Genomic DNA, 20,205 nt, shown 5'->3' on the forward strand with positions numbered 1-20,205 from the left:
CACAGACACCGGGGGAGAGGAATAAAGCAACAACAGATACAGTGCAAGAGTGAGAAAGCAAACGCAAGAGAGAGCTTGCAAAAGAGAGAGAGAGCGAGAGGAAGAGGGAGCAGACTAACTGATTTGTGAGGGACATTAAAACTTGAGAGGCTGACATACTTGGAACTGCAGGGTGCCTCAAGCACCGGCTCTGCTGTAAGTGTGCTAAAGTATGTGCATTATGTTTTGAGGTTGGTACAGATTTTTGAAAAGGGGGTGAGTAGGGACCGTCCTTTATTTAAAGCTATGAAGCAGATTTGCTTCTAAACACAGACCTGTGCAGTGCAGCGCCACCATGTCAATGGGCCCCGGGCCCCGAGAGGCCCCTGCACCTAGAGAGAAGCTAATGAAGGAGCCCGGTCTAACGATGGGGATCTCAGCCCAATCCAGTCCAGTGGGACTGCAGACGCTGCTTGACCTGTTGGTTGGAGTCTACCAGGAATTCCAGTCCTCGGACACGGCGAGGGATAAATACATCAGCCGCTTTCTGCAGTGGGGTCAGTACTGCTCCCTCAATCTGTGTGTGTGTGTGTGTGTGTTTGTGTGTTTAGTTACTTGGTAACAATGCGTTTGGCTCCAGCGGGCTCAGGCAGGGTGCAGCTTGGAGGTAAATATGAACACAAGGTCGTGAAAGGAAATTCTGTTCTGAGTCGATGTGGTCATGTGGGTGAGAGTGTGCCAGAGATACCATGTGTTTTAAAACCACAGGGATGGGGGCATTGCATACCTTTTGGGGGTTTGTGTGAGTGGATTGTAACATTTCTAATATTTAATACAAAGTATCTTAATGTACCAAAATAAAATAAAAAAACTGCCCCCAAACTTTTTATTTTAAAAGAATATGAAGCTAAAAAAAAGCCATGTATAACACTGAAATTAAATGATTAACACTATGTACATACACTATATGGACAAAAGTATCGGGACACTTACACATAACACCTAATAGAGCTTTTATTGAAGTTGTAGCCTAGTGGTTAAGTGGTTAAGGTTAAGTGGTTAAGGTACTGGTCTGGTAATCAGAAGGTTGCCAGTTCAAGCCCCCCCCCCACTGCCAGGTTGTCACTGTTGGGCCCTTGAGCAAGGCCCTTAACCCTCAATTGCTTAGACAGTGTATTGTCACAACTGTTAGTCGCTTTGGATAAAAGCGTCTGCTAAATGCCATAAATGTAAATGTTATGACATCCATTAATATGAAGTTGATCCCCTTTTGCAGCTCGAACAGCCTCCATTCTTCTGGGAAGGCATTTTACCAGATTTTGGGGTGCGTTTTTGGGAATTTCTGCCCATTCATCGAGAAGAGCATTTGGGCCAGTTCATTCCAAAGGTGTTTGATATGACTGACATTACTTGCAGTAGTCTATGTGGGTCAGTCAAGTTCTTACACACCAAGCTCACCCAAAGATGCCTTTATGGACCTTGCTTTGTGCACTAGGGCACAGCCATTCTGGAACACAAAAGGGCCTTCCTCAAACTGTTCCTACAAAGTTGGAAGCATGCAATTGTTCAAAATTGTCTAGGTATGCTAACGCATTAAGATTTCCTTTTGCTGGAACGAAGGGACCTAGGCCAAGTCCTGAAAAACAACCCCAAAGAATTATCCCTCCTCCACCAAACTTTACAGCTGGCACAACACCAAGACTAAACCTGTACTTGTTCATCAGACTGCCAGATAGAGGAGAGTGATTCATTACTCCACAGACCTTCAGAGTCCAGTGGCAACATGCTTTACACCATCTAACGCTTGGCATTATGCTTGGTGATGTAACCTAATGGAAAACCATGCCATTAAGTTCCTGAACAGTTTTTGAGTCAGCAGAGCTTTGGCTACTTTTATTCACTAGGCACCTCAGCACTCAATGACCTCGCTCTGTAATTTTACATGGTTTGGAGTTGCTGTGGTTTCTAAATGCCGCCACTTTTCAATAATGCAACTCACAGTTGATCGTTCTATATCTAGGAGGGAAGAAATTTCACAAACTGATTGTTGCATAGGTGGCATCCCATTACTGTAGTGCAAATCCTGAAAAGTTCATAAAAACTAACAAAACAAAACACATGTATATGGATTTATTTCTAAAGATCAGACATAAAATTACTAATCAAAACAAGAACACTGGGGAGTCAAGTACCAACAACATCGGCTGTTCTGGAACATCCACACGTGCACTTCACAGCCATAAACACCCAATCCACACCCTCACACACACACACACACACACACACACACACACACACACACACACTGGTTTGGTGACTCTATACAAGGTCTGCTGGCTGTGACTTGATGACTTCATGAGGCAGAAGCAGTGAATAGAGCCAGAATCAACACGCACGGGAACAAACTGGTACAAAAACAGACTCCACCATCCTCTCTCACCTGGGCATGTTACATACACAGTAAAAATAAGTTCCATTACAATACGCTTCACATGATCATAAAGGTTGATGCGTGTGTATGTAAATGCATGTATGAAAGGTGGCACAATGCCAGAACGACTAAATTTCTTGGTATTTAACAGGTGCTGGAACACCAGTAGGCACTGGCATCCAGCGCAGAGCAAATTCCCAGCACAGGCTGGGTTATTTTAGTTTTGGTTACAATTGAATCTCCAGCTACCACATAGGCAGCTGCCAGCAAACAATCAGTCATTAAAGCTTTTAGTAACTTGTGTGTGTGTGGCATTAACTGGGCAGTGCCAGCTTAGGTCTGTAGGGTCCTCTGCAAGATAAAATGGGCCCCCAAGATATGTCCAAAAATGCTAATAAAATCCCTGATGTCAGAATTTTAATTAGAAACATATTTGAATGTATTGTAAATAGTAAGAAATGTACAATAACTAAACAATAACTAAAACAATTAACATAATATTAGAATGAAGAGATAATATATAAAGATACAAAGTTTAAAAATACAGATAAAAATCTGAACTTTAAAAAAAAATACAGAATGATCAGATGATGGTGATGATAAATATTCAGCTACTTTTTGAATTGCTGTATAAATAAATAAATAATAATAAAATAAAAAACTAATATAATATTATACATAGTATAATAAAAATAATACTAAATAAAATAAATAATAATAATAATAAATAAAAAACAAATAAATAATAATAAAATAAAAAATAATATAATATTATACACAGTATAACAAAAATAATACTAAATAAAATGAATAATAAATAATATAGTCTATTTAAAAAAAACTATCCTAATACCCCCAGATTTTATAAAATAAAGCCATTGGCGCCAAATATAATAAATGTTCCACTAAACATATAATTCAGTTTTTTGAACTTACTGTACCTTGTCTTATTTTTACTGTACCTTGTCTTATTTTTCTTTTCTATTCTACTGCCCCAAAGGTTCAACATTCATGTTTTAAATTCATACACAGATAAAATATTTTAAAAAAACAACCCACTATTACTACTAATAATATTGATGGACATGTTGGCACAGCTGGTAACTCCCGCCCAAAAACGTGTCCTGGAAACCTGTGTTGCAATCCTTGTTGCTTGTCAATGTATTTAAGGAGTTTGGTGTGTTCTTTCAGAGTCTGTATAAGTTTCAAAGTTCCAAAAAACTACAGTTTCCTCCCAACGAGTTCTTTAAATTGCCCCTAGTTAAAAGTTTGATCTTTGAATAAGATAAATGAATGAATAAGTTAAAAAAAATTTTTTATTTATTAGCCAACACTGAAATGGGTAATAAAATACTTAAGCCTCAGGTAGTTGCTTATATTGTCTAATAAACAAGTTAGGTGAGTTAGGTGAGGCGAGTTATGACAGACAGATGACGAGCAAGGAGAAAAACAGAATGAGGAATTCATTGTCAATCTCTTTATAGCTATGTTTCCATTTGTGGTTAGCAGGCTACATGGCTCAGTTCCATGGAAGAGGGGAAGTGTAAATCAAGAGGAAGGGAGTGGAGAGATTCACTCTTTCCACAGGTTCACCGGGGTCCTAACATCAGCATCCTGAACGTGTCGGTGCACTCCATGTGAGAATTGAGCGGATGGGGTCGGTAGGATGGGTGTCAGATAAATGATAGAGATCAGTGCTGAAAGGTAAACAGCATCTTTTGTGGAGAGGGGCAGGGTTCAGCATGTGTTAACACTTTTATTGGTCCAGTCCAATACTGACCTTTTGTTTTATGACCTTTGTACCCTTTGTTACCTCAGGCCAGGAGTAAATTCCATAGAAAAAAAAAGTTGTTTACACTTAAAATGACCTTAATTTCTTATCTCTTATCCCTCATAAAATGGGTTCTGGTCTTAGATCTGTTCTTTATATCTTGTTTCCATAACAATCTTGATGTTTCACAATGTTTCTGAGACAGTATGCTGGAAGCAGATCAGGCAAAATGTCAGAAATGTCTAGTGTAACATTAACAAAACTTTTATGTCAACTATAAAGCATGGTGGTGGAAGCCTCAAGGTTTGTTAAATATTGTTTGTGTTACCAGGTTTAGCCATGGATGTGTTTGTAGATTATCATAGCTTGAATATCAAACAGACTACATTTTATTATAAATTAAGAAATAAAATGCAAAAGCCATATAAACATAATGAGTTTTATACCACAGATTAAGATATTACACCTAGCACACTTAGTTAAATAATGATTCTTTTAAATATTACAGTTTATTTTTTGTTTTTTCTGACAATGTTTACTAATATTGTCTCCCAGTTTCTAGGATATGGTTTTTATTTATGTAATCTTTAGCCAGACAAAATGAATTTTCACTGTCAGTTACACTGTACTGCATAAAATGGCTTTAAAATGGTTTTAAACTGTACGTTAACGGTTCAGCTAAGTCTGTAGTGTTTATACTAAATTAACCTTAAGTTTCTACTTAAGTTTCTACTTTCTACTTGCTGCTGTTAAAATGACAGTATTACATTGCTTATATGTCGTGTTTCTGAGTGCTTTGCATGATCTCTGGGTCTCTCAAGGTTTTCTAGTTCTTTATTAATATAATTACCAAATATAATTCGTTTCGTCACACAGCTTCATCACTTTTAACACTCGATAACACAGATCTGTCACTTTTACACTGCAGAGGTAAATTAAGAGTGTATCTTCCAGTTTCTTTAGACTTGTGTTTCCTGTTAAAGTTGAATGATTAAAGATAAGCATTATGAAACATGCATTAGCACATTCTACAAAGTTCAAAGTACAGAGTACAGTTAGGTATTCAGTCAGCAGTTAATGAAGTCATGTTTGCTTACAAAGGCTGGGAGAGAGGTGGAATGTTAAAAGCTTTCCATAGTTTCTCTATTTCATGGACTGTCTAAACAAAAACGCACCCCCATTATATGGCCAAATATATGTGGATACCTGACCTGACCTGACCCCCCAAGCTTTAACAGCCTGTATACTCTAGAAAGCTGTATCAAGAAAGTGGGAATCAAATACAGCATTTATATGTGTATGCACAAACATGTAGCCTGGAACTGCATCAGGATCCAAATAACATGCTGTTGATAACCTGTTTAAACCAAGTTTCTATCAGGAAATTCTTAAGTTGGAAACGGAATCACCTGTCTATGAGGCATAATTGGGATATGCATTGTGCATGACGATGCAAAATATAAAAGCAAGTTTACATCATACTGTATAAAAAATAAAGTTGCCTAGTTACAGTACTGACTTCAACCAAGCAAAGCGCTGTAGCACGACTTCTAGTGTACAGTGATACCTTGTAACTTGACGTCCCCCAAAATTGAAATCTTTGAAACTCGACGCCCTTCGTTGAGAAATTTGTACCCTTAAACTAGACGTGTGTGTGACTGTCGCTTTGTTCAGCGCTTGGCTTGAGTGGTGCAATAAAACGTCATCAAAGTGCGAATTTGAGACGAATCTGCATCTGTGTGGAATAACCGTCAAATTCACTCTGAAAGCTCCACATACATCAATGTTTAGCTGGATTTTCCTCCTGTTTCACTTTTAAACTTGTATTATATCTCGGGGTGCTGAGAAATAGTAAAATGAGCTTTTCTGAGTATAAAAGTGTTTTTATTTTTTGAAAAAAAAAAAAAGTAATGGGGCTGGACGCAGCTTCATCAGTTTATCACTTGATTACACAGATCTGTCACTTTCACACTACAATCCTCACACATCTGTAAAAATGAAAACAGAACCCAAATTGCAAATGTTTAATTAGGGTAGAATACTATTCTTTAATTTGCTATTTGTTCCTATTTCATTAAGAGTTACAATTTAAGGAGAACTTGTTCAAAACGAGTGTTCTTGTGGTCGACTTTTAACTCACAGACTAACACACCTAATGTATACAGTACAAGAGATGCTTATAGGGGTAGATCCGGGGTCAGACTTATTTTCTGCTCCGGTTATTTCTGAGATGTGTTTGGGATGTGGAGAAACACTTCTGGAAACTTCTTTCCACTAAAACAGTTTACTTTGTTGTCTTGCTCTCTTGAAAATTCCTCTCTTTATATGTGTATGTGTGTGTGAGAGCCTGGAAATTCTTGCCTTAAAACAGTATACGCAGCGACAATCTATTCTTAGCATCGTCTATTTCTGAACTATTCTCTCCTAAGGAGAAATAGTTTTGTCTGTGTGATAAATTTTTGAGACTGTTTCTGCATAAGCTAACCTATTTTAGGCCTCCTCGATGATAAAAGTAAACATTACTTGAACAACAGGAATAATAGTAGCATTAAAATTTTTAATTGTGACAATAACAAAAATTCTAATAATAATAATAGTTATAAATAAAGCAAAAGTAATTAATGGATTTTGTGAGAATGTTTTTTCTTTCTATTTTCACTTTCCCAAAATGGTTATACTGAATTCCCCTGTGTGCTCTGGCAACCACTGCTGGCATTTTTTTGGCATTTTTCCCAAAGTTTCCTCCCGATCTAGTCATATTCCATTACCCGATTGCATTTCATCTTCTCTCTGCTGCTGACTTCCACTCCTGACTGAGGAGAGCTGTGACTAACACACGTCCCCTCTGACACGTGTGCAGTAGCCGACTGCATCTTTTCACCTTGTCATGTTTGTATGGGGCATAGTCTCACGCATGGAAAGTCACGCACTGATCCCCATAATCCCTCGATTGTACAGCTGCTATTGATCAGTCAGCAGAGGTCGTACTTGCATTAGTTATGAGGAATCCACTCCGACATCCAACCCGACGGACGGCCAATCATTGTAGGCGCCCAGACTGCCGGTAGCAGAGCAGAGATATTATACATTTTTCTCAGAACTGTTCTCAGTTAGTTTAGCACAGTGCAGTAGTCTCTGGCCCCAAGGCAAAGATCTGTGGGTAGAGTTGTTAATAAATGTACATCATCCTAACAAATCTGGTGCTCTTTTTTACTCTAGCTTTTCTACCCTATGCCAGCATAGTTAACCAGTACAACAACATAGAAAACATGCTTACAACCAATCACAACTGACTTTATGATTTCTCTTAATCACAGCGGAGCCCCTGGTGAGACAGGTAAAGAAGACTCGCTTGAAGCGAGATGATTTTAACATCTTGAAGGTGATTGGTCGAGGTACCTTTAGTGAGGTAAGCATCTGAAGCCTTTTACTTTATTATTATTATATATTATATGGTTATATATTATATTACATGGTTACAGGTAGCAGTGGCTAGAATGCGCAGCACTCAGCAGGTCTATGCACTGAAGATCATGAACAAATGGGACATGCTGAAGCGTGGAGAGGTAAAACCCTTTACATATCCATTTATAATACACTTATGTGTGATTATTTTTGAGATACTATTTTATGATTCTTGACACATTCTTTCTTTTGTAATATAATCTCTCTGCATACATGTAGACAGCATGCTATCAGGAGGAAAGAGAAGTTTTGCTGAAAGGAGATCGGCGCTGGATAACTGAGCTGCATTATGCCTTTCAGGATGATAATTATCTGGTATGTTTTAGCATACAACTGTGACAGTATACTGTCCAAGCAATTAAGGTTTAGGGCCTTGCTCAAGGATCCAACAGTGGCAACCTGGAACTAGTGGGGCTTGAACCAGTGACCTTTCGAATGCTAGTCCAGAAATGTCAGAATTAGTCCATTAGTCCATTACCAGTCCAGAACTGTTTGATTACTAGTCCACAACTGCCCAAATACATTTAATCAGAAATTGGCAGAGGTAATTTAGAGTAACTTTAAAGTTTTTCTTAACTTTATGGTGATGGGAATTTCTTTTTTATATTGATTTAATTGCCACCAATTTACACTTAATTCCTCATAATGACAAGGTGAGGACATTTTTACAGAAAATTATTTTTAGTTGGATGGACAACTATCTTTGCAGCATTCCATTAACCAATCTTTCTTGCAATGTTACACCCTCTGCCTCTTTATTTGTATCTGTTTTAGTACCTAGCAATGGATTACTATGTTGGTGGAGACCTGCTGACTTTGCTTACTAAGTTTGGGGACCGTATTCCAGAAGATATGGCTAAATTTTACTTGGCCGAGATGGTAATGGCCATCGACTCTGTCCACAGACTGGGCTACGTGCACAGGTAGATTTCTTGTGTGTTCAAATTAACCTCTAATTTACAAAATACTGTTTATAATATTTAGATTTGGGATCTTTTTTGTAGAGATGTGAAGCCTGATAACATCCTGCTAACGGCAGATGGTCACGTGCGTTTGGGGGATTTTGGTTCCTGTTTGAGGCTGCAGGATGACGGCATGGTTTGTTTGTTTATTAGGATTTTAACGTCATGTTTTACACCTTTGGTTACATTCATGACAGGAACGGTAGTTTATCTTCACACAAGGTTCATCAGTTCACAAGGTTATATCGAACACAGTCTTGGACAGTTTAGTATCTCCAGTTTACCTCATTTGCATGTTTTTGGACTGTGGGAGGAAACCGGAGCCCCCGGAGTAAACCCACGCAGACACGCGGAGAACATGCAAACTCCACACAGAAAGGACCCGGACCGCCCCACCCGGGGATGACGGCATGGTAAGGTCACAGACTTTTACCCGACAGGCATTACAAAGGCTGCTATGACCTAGCATATATGTATTTTATTTAGATACCATTTTTAAACATTTGTCACCACAGTAATTAATCAGCAATTATTTAATTACAGTTAATTTATTCTAAGAAAATGAAAAACTTTAAATATACCAGCATAACTTTATAAACTTTATAAACATAAACTTTACCAGCATAACATCACTGTCATCTTTTATGCTTGATCAGATTGGGAGATTGGAAAATACAGAGCAATTAATCTTAGAGCATTTCTTTTATAACCATCCTTTTGAATGGCTGTACAGAAAACCTCATCTCCATTATTAATTCTGATGATCTGTGATGTTTTGGGCTGATTGTCTTCAAAGACTCTGGAACTCATGTTAGGACACATGAAGTACCAGGACATTTTAAGTGGACACCTGGTTACTTCCACCAATAAGCTAATTTTCCAAGAAACTAACTGGATTTTACAACCCTGTGTTTCTGGGTATGCTAAAGCCCACTGCAACCCTGATCAGACAAAAAGTTAGAGTGTATCTATATGTGTATGTGTCCAGGTTCACTTCTCGTTGGCAGTCGGTACTCCAGACTACCTGTCTCCTGAGATCTTGCGTGCAGTGGAGGGGGGAGGAGGTTATGGTACCGAATGTGACTGGTGGGCTCTCGGGGTATGTGCATACGAGATGCTGCTTGGGACCACGCCTTTCTACGCAGAGTCACTGTCTGAAACATATGCCAAAATAATCCACTTTCAGGTATGATCTGCGTACTGGATAGAAATAAACTTGCAATGCACAGTTCTGTATTTCAGTTTCCTATGTTGCTAGCAGTATTTCTAAAAATTAAATAATAAGACAACACTTGTGAGTTTAAAAGGCTGGTTATTAAGTATAATTTTTACACATATTTTGTATCTATAGGACTATTTTGACTTCCCTCCAGCCGCTGTGGAGATTTCAGAAGAAGTACGGGCCCTGATCACGTCTCTGCTATGTGACAGGAGTGAAAGGCTCGGCTCAAATGGCTCTGCAGATTTTAGAAGTCATGCTTTCTTTAGGGGACTCGACTGGAGCGCCCTGCACCGTTTACCTGCACCTTATCAGCCAGAAGTCTCCAACGCCACAGACACCTCCAACTTTGATGTGCTGGATGACTGTCTCAGTGAAACAGTAGATATAAATTTACAAATGTTCTCATGTTTAGATTCATAATTAAATAACTGAGATAATAATAAGGACATAATAAATATTGTAATCATGAGTGTGTGTGTTTTTTTGTAGGAAACTCTAAGTGATGTTATTGACAGAGCTCCCACAGGAATTCATCTAGCCTTTGTCGGATACTCATACACAGCCACCAGGTGGGAATATTTATATGAAAATAATCATTATTGATAATATATTGGAACGTTGGTGTGTATTGGAGCCACGCCCTTTTGAATATAATTGGTCCCCAGACAACATGTCATTTGTTAGTAGCCAAAAGACTTTTGGGTAGTCTACCATTTTCATGGTAGCAGATCATTTTAGCCTGTACAGTAAACCTGTTTGCTTGAAAGAGCTTCCCAATACAACCCACTGAAAGAACTGCCGACCATCTGGTATCTGCAGAGAAACAGTTTGTGCTACAATTATGCGAGGGATTTTCAAAACGTTTCTGCACTTTTTTTGGTTGGAAACGATGAGGGTGGGAGGAGTAGTAATTGGTCGTGTCTGAGAGACTGAGAGACGCTTATAGTTAGGAATTAACCATATTCTTTTAACAAATGAAGTAAATCCTGCAGTTATGTATCAATCTATAAAGTCTTTCCAGATGGAAGAATAGACCTGATGATTGGTTAGCTATGTAAAGTATTTTGTAGCAGTAAACTTTATTATGTGTTACATTCATGGGGTCTACAGGACAAACAGCTGTTGCACAGACAACAGTTAATATGGATCCCAACAAAACAATACAATAGTTTGAAGCTTTTTCCACTCAGCTGCTTTCAGCCCATTAAAGCAGTAAACTCTCATTACAGAGAAACGGGTGCTGTGGACCGCAGCCAGGACATCATGATGGAGATTGACCTGCAGCAGGTCCAAGATCATTTATACCAGCAGGAGAAACTGGTATGCAACCCAACCACAATGACAGCTTCTTGGCTAACATGAGTGTGAGTGATCACACTTAAATTAGTTGGACTACAGTCTCGATTTCCATAATCATCTCATCAGGAACATGCTGTATTTTCCTAAAGCCTGAGGCAAAATGCGATACTGATAAAACCACACTAAATCATTTAAACCCTAAAACCACAAAACCTGAACTGTAGACACATTGCATGCCAGGCCTTGCTTTATTATATTGTAATAAAAAGTATACAAGCACAAACGTTTCTGACCAGCATTTTTTCAGTCCTATTGTGGCATTCTGTGAAAGACAGGTGTACAATGTTCAAGCTTGCCAACCATCTTCTCAAATGACAAAAATTTGAGCTAAGCTAAAAGGTTTCGGCAGGTCCTGCTTACTAAACAAATGCTTAAATATATCAAGTTACAAGTACTTTCCTTATAAGTGAAGATCAGAGACCAACAAAAGAATTCCTCAGCATTTTTTATTTTCATTTTTACTAGAAAGAACAGATAACATTTACAAACCTCATTTCAAAAATGTTGTGACATTTTGTAAATGCAATAAAAACAAGAATCTGTGATTTGTTCTTTCTCTAAAATTCCTTCACTTAATTACATTTTGTAAATATAAAAAACTAGAAATTGATGCCTGCAACACACTCAAAAAATGTTGGGACTGATGATGCTCGTTACAAAAAAATGCTACTTCTTTTGGAGTTTTGCTTGTGGCGTTTAAATCTGAGCTTTTTAGTGATTTAGTTGATATTATTCATTACACTTCTTAACATTTCAGAGTCAAGGCTGGCATCTCCAGGAACATCTGTTGGAGGAGATGGCAACACAGAGAGAGCTCCCACTGGCACTTGAACACAGCATTGTAGAGCAGTCACTCACATCTGAAACCAACCAGAGCAGTTTACAAATTCAAGAACTACAGAGGTAAACTACCTGCCACGCTTCCTTTTCCATCATCCCTGTTGCTGCACCTGCATATCTGCCTTACCACTTTACTGCCACCGTTTAACGTGGTTTGATATTATAATTCCTTTGCGCTGCTATACATTGCACTAACCCCACTCTTCTACTCACCCTACTGTTGCACAAATGCTTCTTGTGTCTATTTGCCCAACTTTCCCCACAGCCTTACTGCCCCACATTCCTACCTTCTGATCAGCTGGATGTGTTGTGTTGTTGCTGCCTCTGCATTCCACCACCTTCCTGCCCCTTATCCTTTGTACTTTTTATTAATAGATCCCACCACACTACTAGGTGCATGGTCCTGTTGCTGTACATATAAACCCTCATATTTGACATTTTAAGGAAGAAAACAACCTGACTCTCACTGTATTCCTCCACTAGTCAAACCAGAATGAATCCCCTATTTTTCTCAGGCAAAACCTTCTTACAATTTTCTTTTTGCATTTTCCACCAAATTTTCCTCCCAATCTAGTCATATCCAATTAGCCTATTGCATTACGCTTCCTTTCCACTGATGTTGACCTCCATTCTGACTGAGGAGACCCGTGACTAACACACACGCAGTAGCCTACTGCATCATTTTACCTGGACGAGGCGGGTTCACATGTGGATCAGCTTTGTGCATGGAGAGACGCACCCTGATCCCTCGCCTGTGCAGGCGCCATCAATCAGCCAGCAGAGGTCATAATTGCATCAGTTATGAGGAATCCCCTCCGGCACCCCCTCCCTCCCTGTTCCCTAGTTGCACTTCTCTTACACTTCCTTATTCTACTTTTCAACCCCACGTTCATAATCGCTTTACTCTGCTTCACTGCTACTGCATGTACTTTCATTTAAACCAGATCAACTGTGGACGGACTATGATTAGCCCATGTGACCTAATTGCCTTGCTTTTGTAATTCCAAATTATTTTTCGCACTGTTGCAGTGCTTGCCCTACTGGTCTAGTGGTCAGTTTGTTGTAATAGCCCACTAAATCTCTTATTAATACTCTTGTTCTGCCAGGCGACTGTCAAAGACCAAGCAGTGAAACAGACAGATAAAGTTTGCGTTTTTTTAAAGATTGCATTTTTGAATGCAGCGGTAGACTGTGTTAAGTTATAATGATTTTCCGAAGTAGTCGTTAGCATATGTGGCTATATTTATCACTGTAGCATGATGGTTTCCCATGCAATGCCATCTGACGGCTCAAAGGTAAAGCACATTTAACACTGTTTCACGGACTAAGATTTCTCCGGATTCCCTGAATCTTTTTACAGTACGGTAGATTGTAAACAATATGAAAGACAAATATTTTGTGTAATTTGTTTGCATTTGTAATAGCCCTCATTTGTAATAAATCTCTCATTAATACTCTTGTTCTGCCAGGCGACTGTCAGAGGCCGAGCAGCACAACAGAGAACTGGAGCAAGAGGTACGGACGCTGCATGACGAGATCCAAAGACTAAACGTCCAGCGGGAGAAAGGCAAGAAACAAAGCTGTTGGTTTTACACAGGCCAAAGAGGAAAAATCTTATTTTATTATGTTCGTAGTTTTTTTTAACATGTTTGTGAGAAGCATATATAAGCCCTACATATAGAGCCTTAAAAAGTTCTGAGTGTCATGTGACCCTTTTCTTACACATGAATAATTGTCAAAACCTGGGCTTTAAAGCAAATTGACTAGTGAATTGAAATTATAAACAGTAATTTTCTTTAAGATATAAAAACTTTATGTTGTTTTGTATTTGCTTAGGACACCCCAGCCAGTAAAAATCCTTTTTAATAAATATGCTATGTCGCAATTTTGACCCATTACAAAAAATAAAAAAATAAAATAAAATAAATAAATCTGGCAGTCTATTGGGAAAATAATAGTGAACAGCAATTCTGGGCATTTGGCACAGATGTATGATAGGGTCATTTGAGCACTTAAATTACCTTTTTAAGCTTTCTGGCAGAGAGTATCCACAGCCTATACCTAGGAACTGCCGAATAAAAAACTTTAGTTTTTAAAATGTAAGTAAATTGTTAATGTTTGGCTTTTTAATTATATAATACACACTGTTTCAGATACAGAAGTAAAACTCTTACTATGTTTTAAATAAAATATCAAATAAGCACATTAGTATGTTGAGGTTACTGAGTGGATTCAAAACCGATCACAGCTTAAATAGTTATTTAATTTTTCTGCTTTGTAACTGTTGTTTTATACCAAAAATAGTTCCTTAAAGATATCAGATCAAGATTTACTAACCACCTCCAGACACAAATCATTTTTTATGAATGCCTCTTGTTTAAACCTTTACCCAGAGAATAGTTATGAATGTGTCATCTAGGAATAAGCCACTGCGAATTCTACACCAGCACACGCCCGAGACAATTCAGCAGTTCCTCACCCGGGCCTGATGATCAGCAAAGTGCTCAACCACCTCCCACTGCCTTCTTCTTTCACACCAGCAAGCCAGTCATGAAGACGCAAACTCTGCACTCCTACAGTTCATTTGCTTTTTTTCCTGTGACCAGGCACCATGCTCTTACTCTAAGTCGATCATGCATGCCATCCCACAGTAACGCATGACCTTTTCCGCATCGTCTGCCTCACTGGCCTGCACACTTCTTCAGGCAAAGGGGGTGTGTATATCTGTATGTTTTTCTTTTTCACAGGACTGCACTAACAGCTCTTTCTCATTCGACCACAGAGCTGTATTTGTGCCCGCCGCCTGTCTTTCTGCCTGCCTGCTGTGTGGAGCCTTTTAGGGATGTAAGCCTGAATCACCAATGTCTTTCTGCCTCTGTGTGTATAGACCAGTATTACCAGCTTAAATAAATAGCCAGCATGGTTAGATTTTAAGGAATACTCCAGCATTTTGCAACCCAACCCATGCAGTATTACACACAACCATGGACAATTATTGTAATTGTAGGGTAGTAGGGGCCAGTCTGTTCATTATTCATCCATAGTGAGTCTGGTGCCAACCATTCTGCCAAACTCTTTTATCATTTAATTTATTATTAAGGCCAACACTCAAAACCATATCTATACATTGATCTATGTCTTTTCAAACTTTCTACAATCAGAAGGATCCACAGACAGTTCCTTAAACTTCATGGCTTAATTTCTGTGAGTCCTTATAGGCCCAGGAGTGTACCTTTCCAAACTGTCCAATCAATTCAAATTGTGACAGGTGGACTGCAAGACATTTCTCAAGAATAACTAAAGCAAACAGGATGCATCGGACCACAATTTGGAGGGTCACAGGAAATGGTCTGAATATTTTTCTAACTAGGAGAATTCCTAGTTAGTTTTTGGTTTTGAATACATTTTTATAAAACTCAAATATCATGTGTTCACTGTGTCATTATATGTAATTAAGTGTAGACTGATGGGTAAAATGGTAATTATATCAACTCAAAATCAAGTCCACAAGACAATAAAATGTGCAATGTGTCGAGTACTATTTAAATATGCTAATACAGTAGATGGGTTAAAAATGCTGGAGTATCACTGTGTAGGAATTCTAAAAGATTTTTGAAAAGAAAATAAGGCAACTACTGACTTTTCAGCAACTTAATGGTTTTTAAAGCTGCAAAACTTAAAAATGACTACTTTTAATGACTAAACTTGTGACCTGATGTTTTTAGAGCTCAGCACTGCCCCCTGCCTGCCATTACCCACTAGTGCGACCTCTCCTGCGCCACCTGCTGCTTTTTCACAGGGTAAGTGCACTGCAATTATATGTCTAGGGGTCACGCTTACACTTTATTTCCCTTCTAACATAGATGGCCTGTCCTCTGTCTCTCAGGTGCGATGGCCACAGGTGAGGAGTGAAGCATATTTGCTGGTGTGTGCAGCAGGTGGATTACTGCAGATGTGGGAGCGCCAATGCTGTTCAGAACTCTCCTAAGCTTCTGTGTCCAGGAAGACGTCTGAGTATTTATGAAGTGCCCTCATAGGGAACTGACATTCTCAGACAGATGTATAACTCTTTACCCACTGCCAGCTTAATCCAAGCGGCTATGCTGAAATTCACTGCTCAGGAGTGTTAAATGACAGAATGTACAAGGGTGAAGTAATGCTCCAGTGTTTTAAACCTGACGTGAGTATCACAAACAATGATTTTAATTTTTTAGTTTCCCTGTGCTGAGAGAAAAACACTTTACAAGATATTTTGGCACAGGTAAGAAAATTCATTGATATTTGCTTGTTGGAAAATGATGTGACCCGGTAAATCACACTCAGGATTGGGATGGGATTGTTGCTGGCTAGCTCTAGTGGTCGAATGGTTTAAAGTAGGGGTTCCCACCCTTCTAAATCTCATGGCCTGTTTTCTTGACTAGCTTATAAAAATAGATCAGTAATTTTGTCTTGCTGTGATTTACTCAAATTGAATCTGAATCAAATTTAAAAGAACACATAGTGCTGAAAAGTAGCCACATGAATACAATAATATAAATATAATAATAATTGAGGCAGTAACAATTCTAGTATAGACTAATAAGTTAATATAAGTGATATGAGCAAGTGACATCGTTGGTCAGTGGTCAAGTAATGGTCAATGACATTTCACCCATAGGTTCTAGGGTTAAGTAACACGGGTTAAAGCGCCCCCTATCCTGCTTTCAGTAAAAAATTTATCAACCGTATTACAGTTCAATTCATATTCAGGACAATAAATTATTACATTCAGCATACAAATGATAATAAAATAATAAAAGAAAGTCTTTATAAATTCTACATCTTTATTAAAGCAAGCTTGAGCCATAATAACTGTACAGCCAATTGAGCAAGCTTGTTAGCTGTATGCTAATGCTACCAACACAAAATCATAGTTTCTGGAATATTTGACTATTATGTTTGGCTATTATTACACTACTTGTATACTACTATTATTAAATATTACACTAATATGAATTTAAAGACCTTAAAGTCTACTTAGAAACATGCTCCAGCTGCTGAAACACTTTTTAATCTCTGATGAATGAATGTTTTGTTATATAAGCTTAGTAATGGAAGCCTAGTTGTGGCTGAAAATGAAAAGAGAAATCGAATGTTGGATAATCTAGATCAGGGTTATTTAAACTTTTTTTAAGCGACCCACATTTTGTCCTTGATTTTTATGCGACCCAGGCGACACAAACGATGCATCTCTTTACAATCTGTTCCCACTGTGGTTTACAAGATGCTTCCACAAGGGGGCGTTCGCGTACAAATTGATTTAATTATTATTATTATTCTCTGCAACACATTTTTCCGATCTAAATAAAGCATTTTTTCTCAGTAAAGGGAAATAATTGTCTGTGTAAATCAGATAAACTCAATCAATGTGATAGAAATTGATCAGGTTTAAAAATGCTGCAGTATTTTCTTTTAGATTTGTCGTGTTTTTGTATAAGGCTACTTTGATTTTGCACTTGAGAAACTGGTATATGGTCTCTCATATCATTTCTATGATACTCCTTTCATATGCACTTAACTCATTTTAATGTAAATGAGAGCAACTGGTTAAATCTAAGCGTATGTGTGGCACAGTGTTCATAACCATTATCACTTAAATAAGCCTGAACTCTGGAGAGGCCGCAGGAACAGGGTGTGCTGTTTTTATGCACTATGTACAAAATGATAATATATTTTAATTTTCTTAAGTAGTAGCACAATCAATAACTTTAATATTAGGTGAGTATTTATTACAGGACTTTTAAATTCTAATTCAGTTTGTCTAGTGCTGGAGTGAATAATTGTTGATTGTAGCTTTGCAAAAGCAATATACTTTTATTCAATTGTTACAAATGAGTTATGTTTTATTAATAAAGATTTGCTACAAGATTTTTCCACAAAAAGTTAGTTGTTAATTTTACTTTGAGGTAAAGAACATTTTAAATGAACAATGCTGAACGTTGTTCTGGTTTTACAATTGGGAAATAGGCTTGATCGGCACAGGGGAGCTGTCACCAAAATGCCAGCAAACCCACAAAGTAGTATGGAAGTGGAAGGATTATGATATGAATTCTTTTCAAATGTTAATGCTGCAATACACTACATTATTTTAATTTTATTTGATTTTCTAGGGCATTTTGGAGTCACTAATTTAAACCTGAATGCTTCAACAAGACAAAAAAATCCCAAACATACAGCCAAAATAACAGGTTTCTAAAATATATAAATAAATAAATAAATAAATAAACAATAGTAATAATAGTAATAATAATAATAATTATTATTATTATAAAGGCACCTACAAAGTCTGGCTAATCACCTGACTACCTGTGATCATGGAAAATAAACCACAATGTTTAAAAAAAACAGAACTATTCCTCAACGATGTTGCCATTATGTCTTGTGCTTATAACAACATATTTTTATTCCTATTTATATGTCCAAAAACAAAAGACATTATGTGTGATCAAGTCTTGAGATCAAGTTTTATTAAGTACAAAAATATTAACAAGTGTCACATTAACTGTACAGGAATAACGATCAGGGCATCTTTATATAGTGGTGATGTAATAAATGAAGATAGTAGAATATGTACATGACTGTGTATTTACACTATATAGACAAAAGTATTAGCACACCCCTTGTGTTTTTGAATTCATGAGTTTCAGCTATAAGACAATTGCTACCAAGTGTAATAAATCAATGATATAAAGGAAATTATATGCTTCCAGCTTTGCAGCAACAGTTTAAGGAAAGCTTCATTCATGACTTCATGACTTCATTATTGTGCCTCTGTGTGGAATGAACTGGAACATCAGTTGAGGTTTTTTTGAGCAAGGTCAGCGCCCAGCTGTACAAATCCTCTTTTGACTGAATGGGCACAAATTCCCACAGACATAGTTCAAAGTTTTATGAGACTGTCTCAGAAAAGTGGCTGTTGTTATAGCTGATTAAAGCTCTATTTTTTTTTTTTTAAAGGGATGTCTAACAAGCTCATGATCAGGTGTCCAAATACTTTTGGCCAAATAGTGTGTGAGTGCAGGATACATTTTTTAAGTTATAAGTAGGACATAGTTTACAATTTTCACCAGATGTAATAAAAAATACGAAAAAGTTTTAAGACAGATTTAAAAAATAAATAAATAACAATATTTGATACATTACTCTATGGTTAAAGCTTGGCAACAGTTATATTGCATTTCTTCATTCATTCATTTATACAGTACCAGCTTTATCCTGATGTTCCCTACAGTTAAATATTTCTTTATTTATTGGATTATTAATAATTACAGTTTTATCTACCTATCTATCAGTGTGTGGTGGGTTCTGAGCCTCAAGACAAACAGCACAAGGCAGTTACACTCTGCACGCTACTGTCAAACTATTTACACTCACAACTATGGGTAGTTTAGAGCAGTCAATCCACTTAATGGCATGTTTAAACGTGGCAAGGACACTAGTTCCTAAAAAAACATATGCTTACTCATAAAGACAATGCCAAATTTGGACAAGGACTAAATCCAGATGTTAAGCTTCAAAGCATCAACCCAAAGTTCCATACTGTTACACTGGTTTAAAATGTTGTACATTTACTTCGCTGTGCTGTAGAATTAGACAGCGTTGTGGAACAGCAGGTGGTGTCAGTGCTGCACAGCCCCAGGGTCTTGGAGACAACAGTTTAATCGTAGTCTTTGATCCTTGGCCTCTGTCTGGGGCTAGTATGTGATGCTTTGTAATGGATTAGCATTCTGTTCCATGTATAGAGTGACACAGTAGTAAAAACTCTCATCCTGTAGTCTAAAACTTGCTGGTTTGAGGCCTTACTACGTCACTAGCTTTTTATAACTGGGAGCTGGGGTCTGACTGGTCTTGCTGTCGCCTCTATCAGTCATGTGACACTAAGAAATCCTGGGTGTTTGTAAATCTGTGAAGTTGGAAGTGGGTGGAAACTTGTTGAAACTTGCCCAACTGCAGCTCAGAAAGATGTGGTTGGCAGTTTACATGCCTTGGAGTAAGCACATGTTAGCCCTCATTCCCCTAGTGTTACCTGTTGTGTGATAGGATGGGGCTCAGAAGCCAGGTGAGAATTGGTAATGTCTAGGATGGAAAAAATTGTTAGCTAGCATATGGACCTGTCTACTGAACAGACAGCTGGACT

General features: G+C 37.8%; 2 protein-coding genes across 2 annotated transcripts; both read left to right on the forward strand.

Moving 5' to 3' along the window:
• The first annotated feature begins 240 nt into the window (after positions 1–240).
• On the forward strand, positions 241–7,602 carry LOC134332938 (myotonin-protein kinase-like). The gene is made up of 2 exons (XM_063014773.1): positions 241–536; positions 7,499–7,602. The coding sequence occupies exons 1-2, from the start codon at positions 335–337 to the stop codon at positions 7,600–7,602; spliced, it is 306 nt and encodes a 101-aa protein (XP_062870843.1). The 5' UTR covers positions 241–334.
• Positions 7,603–7,663: 61 nt separating this feature from the next.
• Positions 7,664–18,048, forward strand: LOC134332203 (myotonin-protein kinase). The gene is made up of 13 exons (XM_063013752.1): positions 7,664–7,747; positions 7,866–7,961; positions 8,421–8,569; positions 8,651–8,744; positions 9,597–9,794; positions 9,960–10,208; positions 10,320–10,399; positions 11,060–11,150; positions 11,947–12,092; positions 13,499–13,596; positions 14,812–14,873; positions 15,755–15,829; positions 15,916–18,048. The coding sequence occupies exons 1-13, from the start codon at positions 7,679–7,681 to the stop codon at positions 16,015–16,017; spliced, it is 1,509 nt and encodes a 502-aa protein (XP_062869822.1). The 5' UTR covers positions 7,664–7,678; the 3' UTR covers positions 16,018–18,048.
• The last annotated feature ends 2,157 nt before the right edge of the window (positions 18,049–20,205 follow it).

The sequence above is a fragment of the Trichomycterus rosablanca genome, chromosome 18 (assembly GCF_030014385.1).
Source record: "Trichomycterus rosablanca isolate fTriRos1 chromosome 18, fTriRos1.hap1, whole genome shotgun sequence".
In the NCBI taxonomy this organism is placed as follows: domain Eukaryota; kingdom Metazoa; phylum Chordata; class Actinopteri; order Siluriformes; family Trichomycteridae; genus Trichomycterus; species Trichomycterus rosablanca.